The 10,829-nt window shown below is 38.8% G+C and overlaps 1 protein-coding gene across 1 annotated transcript in view; it reads right to left on the bottom strand.

The window, feature by feature from the left end:
• Window positions 1-10,829, bottom strand: part of LOC102834943 (gamma-aminobutyric acid receptor subunit gamma-1-like) — a 280,558-nt gene that overhangs the window by 53,354 nt on the left and 216,375 nt on the right. Inside the window, exon 8 of the mRNA XM_006877251.1 lies at window positions 7,266-7,477. Coding sequence (XP_006877313.1) covers window positions 7,266-7,477 — 212 coding nt within the window. The remainder of the gene's footprint in view (window positions 1-7,265; window positions 7,478-10,829) is intronic.

Raw genomic sequence — 10,829 nt, 5'->3', positions numbered from 1 at the left:
GGTACAGTGACTCTGTGTATTCCTTCCATCTTCTCTTGATGCTTTCTGCATCATTCAATAACTTGCCCAGACAATCTTTCAATAATGAAAGTCGAGGCTTGAATTTTTTCTTCAGTTTCCCCAGCTTGAGAAATGCTGAGCATGTTCTTCCTTTTTGGTTTTCTGATTCCAAATCTTTGCATATTTTATTATACTATTTGGCTTTATCTTCTCAAGATGAAATTTGAAATTTTCTGTTCAGCTCTTGGACCTCCACACTTCTTCCATTTGTATTAGCATCTACGCTGGAAAGCAAATTTCAGAGTCTCTTCTGACATTCATTTTGACATTTTCCTTCTTTCTTGTCTTCTTAATGACTTTTTGCTCTCTTCACGTATGATGTTCTTGATGTCATACCACAACTCTTCTGGTCTTTGGTCTTTAGTGTTTAATATATCAAATTTGTGCTTCAGATGATCTCTAAATTCAGGTGGGATAAATTCAAGGTCATATTTTGGCTCTCGTGCACTTGTTTTCATTTAATCATTTTCTTCAATTTCAGTTTGAATTTGCATATGAGTAATTGATGGTCTGTTCCACAGTCTGTCCTTGGCCTCGTTTTCACTGATGATATGGAACTTTTCCATCTTCTTTTCCCACAGATGTAGTCAATTTGATTTTTATGTGTTCTATCTGGTGAGGTCCATGTGTATAGCCATCTGTTATGCTGTCTAAAGAAGGTATTTGAAATAAACAAACCATTGGTTTTGCAGAAATCTATCATGTATTCTCCAGCATCATTTCTATCACCAAGGTCATATTTTCCAACTACTGGTCCTTCCTTTTTGCTCCCAACCTTTGCATTCCAATCACTAGTAATGAACAATACATCTTGATTGCATGTTTGATAGATTTCAGCTTGAAGAAGTTGGTAAAATTCTTTTATTTCATCCTCACTGGCTTTAGTGGTTGGTGCATAAATTTGAATAATAGTGGTATTATCTGGGCTTCCCTATAGGCGCACAGTAAACTTTGTGGTTGTCAGATTCAAAAATGGCCAACACCAGTCCATTTCTGCTCACTAATGCCTAAGATATTGATGTTCATGCATTCCATTTCATTTTTGACAACTTCCAATTTCCCAGACTTATACTTTGTACATTCCATGTTCTGATTTTCAATGGATGTTTACAGCTGTTTCTCTTCATTTTGAGTTGTGCCCCATCAGCAAATGAAGGTTCTGTAGGCTTTTCTCCCATAAGCTCAACTCCATTTATGTCATCATGGTCAGCTCTACTTTGAGGAGGCATCTCTTTCCCAGGCACATTTTGAGGGTTTTCCAGCATGAAGGGCTCATTTTCTGGCCCTGTTTCTCTGCTATTCATAAGTTTTTCAGTGACTAACAATTCGGAAATACTTCGTCACTCTTCCTAGTTATTCTTTGTCTGGAAGCTCATCTGAAACCTGTCCACCATGGGATGACTCTGATGGTCATTTAAAATACCGGTGGCATAGCCTTCAGAATCACAGCAACTCAAGCCACCACAGCATAACAAACAGGCGAGTGGTGGCCATTTGGTTTTAGGTCAAAAGTGTCACTTTAAATTTTGATATCAATACTGATACAATCAAGATGTTCTCCTTCAAGATGATGGCTCTGGGAACAGCTGAGCATCCTGAATTAGAAAACAATGGACCTCCCAACTCTCCTATAAATTCCCCCAGCTGTAAGCCCTCCAATCCTCCAAACACTCCCTCATATGCGTTTCAGAGCTCCAGCACCATCCCCGAGCTTGCCTGGCCCGGCACTCTGTGTTTTTACTGATGGATCTCCTCATTGCATGTCTACCCAATCCGGGTAGACAATAAATGCTGGTGAGGATACGGAGAGACTAGGACTGTCCTACATTGTTGGTGATATTTCAATATGGTCCAACCACTCTGGAAAGCAATATGGCGCTTCATCAGAAGGTTGGAAATAGAAATACCTTATGATATGAGCCATAACACAAGTAGATATATGCACATCAATGTTCATAGCAGCACTATTTACAATAGCAAAAAGATGGAGAGAGCCTAAGTGCCCATCAACTGAATTATGGATAAACAAACTGTAATACATAGACACCATGGAATATTATGCTACCTTGAAGAATAACAAGGAAGCTTAAACCACAGATGAACCTTAAGGAAATTAAGTGGAGTGAAATTAGTCAGTCACAAAAGGAGAAATACTGCACAGGACCACTACTGTAAAATACTTAGAAAAATATTCTATACTAAAGGGGGGTGGGCTTCTTTGCTAGTTACCAGGATGTGGGGGGTGGAGTGAGGGGAGGGAAAGGTGGAACACAGGATAGGGAATAGACACAGGATAGCTTGGTTGCTGAGGGGGATGGGAGGAGGCAGTACACAAGAAGGGGGATAGGAATGGAAGAACAAGGCGTATGGGAGAACCGTTAGACAAGTTCCCTGAGCTAAGTGGGTCAGAGGTAAATGATGTATGCACAACCTTGGAACAACAGGACTTCGGGATACAGGGCATGAGATATGGTTTGAAACGGTAAAAGAAGGGAATAATGTTAAGATGCTTGCCTGTCTTTTTTGAATCTTGGTTTCCCTTGCCTACCACTGTGAAACAGCCAAGGGGGGTGGGGGGGGGAGACTAGCCAGAAACATCACAATAGAAAGCTTATAAGTCCTTCTTCAGCCTAAATCTGATTGGGATACCTTAAAGGGTGCTAGAAGTTGCCCAGCAAAAAAGGCTTCCTGTGGAGATTTGCATTGCTTAAGACCATTTGTGGAATCCAGATCCCCATCCAGAATCATCTGAGGTGGAAATTTCCACATGAAAGGACAAGCAGACTAGCCTGGAGTGACTAGAAGAACAGAAGCTACTTTGTGAAAGAAAGATCAGCAGGAAAAAACAAAAAAAAACAATTAACAGCAGTCTGACTGACTACTACAATAACAAGAAAACTGTTTGCCTAGAGACATCAGGCAAGTGGTCGGATCGCCTTACATGACTGAGACTCAAGGGGAATAGATGAGCAGGCATGAGGTCTAGCTGGTGACCACATTGGTCACCAATGAAGGGAAGAGGGGGAAAAACAGCAATGAAGTTGGGACCACATTCAATAGACTCCTGTGAACCTGGGTAGAGACCTGGTTGGCCAGCAATATGGCAAGACCTAGGGACTCCTGGGTCCAGAGGCAGTGACAGGGCCACAGAAGACTAGAGAGGATTCAGCTGATATGAAGTAAGGGGAGATGCACAAGAACACCCATACTTGCAGATAGTTAGTACCCACTTGACATGGCTTCAATAGCTGGATGATCAGAACTTGACTAGAAGAAAGAAGAGGAAAAAAAAAAAAAAGAGTTCAATGAACTTTACCTATGATTATGGATGTAGTAGCTCAAAAAAGGTAACAAATCTTTACAGTGAGTATCACTCCCACCCTCTCGGTACACAGGCTTGACAACTTAGACATAGGCTACTCAAAATGTGGGGACTGAAAAGGCAAGAAGTGACTGGTTTACAAGATTTCAATAGGGAGCCTAGTTCCAGACAGGGATGGGGAAGGTAGAATCTCCACTGAATGGTTTCCAATCTGTTGGGATGGAACTAATAAAAGGAGATGGGGATAAGACCGTTGTGGTACAATAGTGAGTAATTGTTATCAGGACTGACTGTGAAGGATGGAAATGTAAAGATAGATATTTTGTAACAAAAGGAGGGCAGTGACTGATTTTGCAGTCTAGGAGCAGAGGTCCCTGATCAAGCAAGAAGAGTAGTATGCTAGACTCTACCCAGAGAAGCAGTGATGCCAGAAATGGAGGCAGAAACAATGACATGGACAGATGGAGGGACTGGAAACACTGGATTCACAGAGGGAGAGGGTCTGTGTGCTGACAGCCAGGGGGCAGGCCTGTGGGGTGTATCCTTTGGTTATTTGATGATGCATGGAGAGGATTATAATCATTTCAATGAAATGAAATATGATAGGATGAATGTAAAACTTATGTTTTCTCATGTAAACCCACATAATTCACAAAAAAAGTTAAAAAAAAAAAAGAATATCATACAGGAAGAAAGCAAAAGGTCATTAATAAGATAAGAAAGAAAGAACATAGCAAAATGGATGTAGGAACAGACCCTGAAACTTGCTCAACAGAGTAGAGATGCAAATGCAAATGGAAGCAATGAGGAAGTAAAAGAACTGAACTCTAGAAAGTCTCAAGGGTCAGTTTGAGAAGACAAAGTCAAATATTACACCAAAATGTGCAAGGATTGGAGTTAGAAAACCAAAAAGGGAAGAACACTATCAGCATTTCTCAAGCTGAGGGAACTGAAATACAAATTCAAGCCTCAATTTGCAATATTGAAGGATTCTATGGGTAAAATATTGAACGATGCAAAGAGCACCAAAAGAAGATGGAAGGACTACACAGTCACTGTATCAAAAAGAAATGGTCAAGCTGATAAGAAGAGAGGACATATGCACAAGAACACCCGTACGTGCAGATAATACCCACTTGACCTGCCTTCTATGACTAAATGATCAGAGCTCAACCAGAAGAAGCTAGAAGAAGGGGGAAAAAAAAAAGTGTTATCTGATACAGGGGGAAACAAATCCTTACAGCAAGGATCATTCCCACCCCCTCCACATAGAGAGTAGATAGGGATGGGCAACTTGGACATTGGCTACCCAAAGTAGAGGGGGCTACAAAGGCAAGAAGTGACTGGCTTAAAAGCTTTTAAGAGGGAACCTAGATCCAGAGGGTGCTGGGGAAGGTAGAATCTCCAGTGAGTAGTATCTAATCTGTCTGGGCGGGGCTGATGAAATGAAATACAGATAGGCCTTTTGTGATACAATAGTGAATAATTGTTATCAAGTCTGATTGTGAGGGTTGGAAATGTAAAGGTAGACGTTTTATAGCAAGGAGGGGAGCAATTAACATTTCAGTCTAGGACTGGAGGTCCCTGGGACCATCAATGGAGAAGAGCAGAGAGTGGGACCCTACCCAGAGAAGCAGTGACGCCAGAGAAGGAGGCAGAGATGATGATGTGGAGAGATGGAGCAGCTGGAGACTTTAGATCCAGAGAGGGAGAGGGGCTGTGTGCTGACGACCAGGGTGCAGGCTTGTAGTGTATACCCTTTGGTTGGTTGATGATGCATGGAGGGGATTGTGACCATGGAAATAAAATGATATACAATAGAATGAATGCAAAACTAATGTTCTCCCATGTAAACTATCACATAGTTCACAATAAAACATTAAAAAAAAAAAAAAGAAAGAAAGAAATGGTCAATGTTTAGTCATATATTGAGGTAGCATATGATCTAAAGCCAATGATACTAAAGGAAGAAGTCCAACATGCATTGAAAGCATTGGAGAAGAAAAAGGCACAAGGACTTGATGGATTAAAAGCTGAAATCTTTCATCAAACTGATACAGCATTGGAGGATCTCACTCACCTAAGCCAAGAAATTTGGAAGACAACTCCCTAGCCAGCTGACTGGAAGAGATCTGTATTTGTGCCCATATCAGAGAGAGTTGACCCAATGGAATGCAGAAATCATTGAACAATATTATTAATATCCAATGCAAGTAAAGTTTTACTAAATACAAAAAAGGCTGCAATACATTGTCAATGAACTTTCAGAAGCTCAAGTCAGATTCAGAAGAAGATATGGAACAAGTGATATCATTGCTGATGACAGATAAATCGTGGCTGAAAGCAGAGGATACCAGAAAGACATTTATCTGTTTTTTATTGACAACCTAAAGGCTTTCAAATGTGTATATCATGACAACCTATGAACAACATTGCAGAGAATGAGTATTCTGGAACACTTAATTGTGCTAGTGATGAACCTGTGCATATACCAACAGGCAGCTGTTTGAATAGAACATACAGAATGGTTTAAAATAATGAAAGTTGTTTGCCAGGTTAGTATTCTTTCATCGTACTTATTTACTATGTATGCTGAGCAAATAATCAAAGAAGCTGGACTATATGAAGGACTGTAGGAAGACTCATGACACATGCATTGTGATAATGCAGATGATACAACTTTGTTTGCTGAAATTGAAGAGGACTTACAAAACTCACTCATGAAGATCAAAGATCACAGCCTTCTGTATGGGTTGCAGCTCAATGAAAAGAAAACAAAAAATCTTCACAATTGGACTAATAAACAATATCCATATAAAAGGAGAAAAGATTGAAGTTGTCAAAGACCTCATTTTACTCAGATCGACCAACACTCTAGGAAGCAGCAATTGAACAAATGATGCATTGCATTGGGGAAATCTGCTGCACAAGACCTCCTCAAAGTGTTGAAGAGTACACATGACTATTTGAGGACTATGATGCACCTGACCCAAGTCATGGTATTTTCAATAACCTCATATGCATGTGAAAGTTGGGCAGTGAATAAGGAAGACCATAGAAGAATTGATGCATATGAGTTATGGTGTTGAAGGATAATACTAAAAATACCATGGACTGCCAAAATAACAATCAGATCTGTGTCCAAAGAAGTACAGCCAGAGTGCTCTTTGGAAGCCAGAATGGCCAGACTTTGTCTCTTATATTTCGTACATATTATCAGGAGGAACCAGTCCCTGAAGAAGGATCTCATATTTGGTAAAGTGGAGGGTCAGAGAAAAAGAGGAAGAACCCAGTGAGATTTATTGGTACAGTGGCAGCACCAATGGGCTTGATTGTGATGTTGGTACAGGACATGGAAGTGTTTTCTTATGTTGTACATAGCATCCTTATGAGTCAATACCACTCAATGGCACCTAACAACAACAAATGGCAGGGAAAATACCTTTAAAATATCAAAAAGAGCATTATAGTTTATTACTCAAAAGTAGCTGGATGTTAACAATAAAGTAAGATTTTTATCCCTCAAAAGTAAGTTTTAAGGGTTTTACATTGTCAAAAGCCCAAATACTAACACAAAAATGGAATCAAAGTAAGATTTTCATACACATTCTAGACACAAAGAATCTATCGCTTGTGTAAAATTTTATATCAGAAGAAACCACGATTTTCAAGGAACATCAAATAGTCTTTTTCAATTTATTATATAAGTACATTTTCCTGGGTGGTCAATATTAAATACTATAGCTTGAACTAAATTCTATTTTTTGTTTCCTTGGTATTTTCAGCATTCATATTATTCTAAGCAATTATAACATGAATATTTAAACCAGTATCTCTAGGTGTTTGGGTATTTATGAAATAAAAGGGTTTTTTTATTACATACTGAGGTCTTGTTTTTGCGCTTCCTGTCTCTTACAGTCCTTCCTTTTTTGTTGCTGGTAAAATAATGCAACGCTCCATATTCCATCAAGGCTGCAAAAACAAAAATGAAACAAACGGAAACAAAGAGATCCATTGCAGTCACGTAAGAAACCTTAGGTAACGACTTCCTGGCAATTGTACTCAAGGTTGTCATAGTCAGAACTGTAGTGATACCTATGGAAACAAAGAGAAGGAAAAAACATTGAAAAAGAACTTTAAATTTAAGATACTGTTTTTTATTCTGGCATCTGATTTGGCATACTGTTTTTTATTCTGGCATCTGATTTGGCAATGATGTGAACAAAAGGGTATGATTACTAGTGCTTTACAGAAAGACTTACATGTAACCAAAGCTATATTATATTCTATGTTCTTTGTGTCTCTGTAAATTTTAATCATTTAAATTACTGTGTATAATAAAATGTCTCTCAATAACCATACTTTCTTTACGTTGAAGTAAATCTTCAAAGTTTAGCTGACAACTAGCTGTGTACAACACCTTTTGTTTCTAGCTTCCTTTGCAGCTATATGTGGCCACATGGCTGAATAGAAGGCATCTTGGACCAATAAATGATTTGGAGAATTGAAGACATGCAACAACGTAAAAAGCTAGAAGAAGTCTTGTTCCTGCACAACAATGTCACCTATGGGCTTTTGCATGATAAGTAAGGACACTGGTACCTAATTTAAGCTATAGTGTTTGCAATACTTCCATTATGTAAAAGTAAAAGAAATCTAATCAAGTATAGGGGATTAATTTACAGTAATATTTATAGACTTGGAAACCCTATAAAGGGTTGTTATGAGACAAGATCAACTCAATGGCAGTTGGTTTATATCTCTATATCTATGTTGTTGTTAAGTGCCATCGAGTCGGGTCCGACCCATAGCGACCCTGTACAGGGTTTCCGAGGGTGTAAATCTTTACGGGAGTAGAAAGCCTCATCTTTCTCCCGCGGAGCGGCTGGTAGTTTCGAACCGCTGACCTTACGGTTCGCAGCCCGATTCGTAACCACTACGCTACCAGAGCTCCATATAGCTATATATAATTCATTGGTGGACAATATATGAATTTATTCATACCACTATACTAAAATATTCTCTTTTAACATTTATTAAACACTGTTTTTGTAATAAGCAGTGTTTTAGGGGCTACAGTGCAACAGTGTTAACAGATGTCACAGGAGACTGAACCTTACTCCTGAGAATAAAAAAGTTAAAGTGAATATAATAAATAAGGAGGTAAATGGACTGAACAGAGAATTTCAAAGAGCAGTTCCAGAAGACAAAGTCAAGTATTATAATGCAGTGTTCAAAGAACTGGAGTTAGAAAACCAGAAGAGAAGAACATACTCAGCATATCTCAAGCTTAACTAAGTGAACAAAAGACTCAAGCCTTGACTTGATGTATTGAAGGACTCCATGAGCAAAATATTGAATGATGTCTGCAGCCAAAGAAGATGGAAGAAATTTTACAGAATTACAGAATAGTAAACATAAGATCTAAAATCTGGAATCCTGTGGCATTTACATTTTTATGAGGGGTACATGAAATGTAGAAATATAAATGGAATTTAGTAAGACATCATTGAGTAGCAGCACAATGGCTATGAAGAGGAAGCAAAGTGAATGGTTGAAGAATGATAAGGAATCTAGGTTAATATGATGACTGCAGTTTTATATTGTAAAATCAGGAAAGTACTTTTGATGAAAAGGCTGTTAAACAGAGATCTGAATGAAGAATAGGAGCAATTAATATGCAGATATTTGGGGGATAGTTAGTCAAGCCAAGGCTAACTGAAAATTCAAAGATTTTAACCTGGGATACTCCTTGCCATAACATACTTGAGTGTCAGGAAGAAGACAATCTGGCTTTAAAACCAAAGGAAAATATTCATTGACAATGAGTCAATTCTGACTCATGGGGACGCTACGCAGGGTTTCTGAGACTGTAAATCTTTATGTGAAAATGCAGCCTAATATTTGTCCTATAGAGTGGATGTTGGGTTTGAACCTCGAACCTTGCAGTTAGCAGTCCAGTAACTAACTCACAGCTCTACCAGCCAAGGCTGACTAACTAATGGTAGAAAATAAGACTGAAAGGTAGTCAATGGTTTTAATTTTTTTTTGCATGACATTATATCCATTTCCAATTTTATACCTGAAGTTATAGAGAACAGTGATAGTATCTTGAAGACTGGGAACTTTCTCCTGTGGAGTGGATTGTGAGTTTAAATCACTGATCTTATACTTAATGGCCCAATGCCTAACTCATAGTGTCATCAGGACTTCATTAAAAGAGAAATAGATATATAACAAACATTAAAAAAAAAAAAGCCTCTTGATTCTCCATACCAAAAAGTATAAAAATTTTAAGCTGTTACTTGTCTTTAAAATTGGCATACCAGTATCTCAAAATAGTGAATTCTTATAGAAACATAGTGATTCCATAATTGGACTTCATCTTTCATGACATTCTGGCATATGGCAAAACAATATGTTAAAATTCACTTTGGAAAAAGTGGGAAGAGTATTAAAAAATAAAATAATGTTATGATGCCTGACTGCCTTATGGATATTGGTTTACCTTGCCTACTATTGTAAAAGAGACACTTGAGGAGGATAAAAACTAATATTGGAAAACATGAGTACAGAAAGCGTATAAGCCCATCTGCAGCCTATAATTGACTGGAATAACTAAAAGGGGTTCTAGAACTTGCCCTGATGAAATAGACTTCTTGCAGAGTCTTTTAGTGTATAGGACCTTAGGTGGAATCTTGAGCCCCATCTAGAACCTTCTGAAGTGGGACATGCAGACTAACCCTGAGCAGCTAGAGAACCAAGGATACTTTCTGAAAGACAGACCAGCATGAAAAAAAACAAAAACAAAAATGACAGTCTGTTTGGCTATTAGAGAAACAAGCAAGCAGATTGCTGGGGAGCCATCAAGTCCCTTCAGGACAAACCTGAAACTCAAAGGGAACATATGAGCAGACCTGCAAGCTTGTTGCTGACTGTGTTGGTCTATATGTGAGTGGAAGTGGAAGAAAGGCAGTAAGGAAGATATGGGCTGAGTTTGACCATGTTCCATAGACTCCTATTTACCTGGAGATGAGAGAGAGAAGAGGAAGGGCTACATGGTCCAAAGTTTGGGGAGAATTAGGAACTCTTGAACCCATGGACATTGGCCTAGCTACAGAGGATTAGAGCTGAGATTGAAGTGTCCAGCTGATCTGAGGTGGGGTGGTAATGGAAGGACACCCCAAACTGCCCAAACTTGTAGATAGTACCCACTTGACCTAGTTTGATAGCTTGATAACCAGAGCTTCACTGGAGTAAAACAAAGAAATTTGATAAAGGAAGGATGTGAAAATTGCCATAATTTGATGAACTTAGCCTGTAATTATGGGTGTAGTAGCTCAAAATACAGAGAGGTAAGGAGTCTTTACATCAAGGATCAAGCTTGTCACCAAGATATACAGTGTTGATAGGGACGGGCAATTTAGACTTGGCTAAACAGGGCGGG

The sequence above is a fragment of the Chrysochloris asiatica genome, unplaced genomic scaffold (assembly GCF_000296735.1).
Source record: "Chrysochloris asiatica unplaced genomic scaffold, ChrAsi1.0 scaffold00449, whole genome shotgun sequence".
Lineage (NCBI taxonomy): Eukaryota > Metazoa > Chordata > Mammalia > Afrosoricida > Chrysochloridae > Chrysochloris > Chrysochloris asiatica.
Note: the sequence above shows the minus strand (reverse complement) of the source record. Positions and strands in the feature narration are given on the sequence as shown.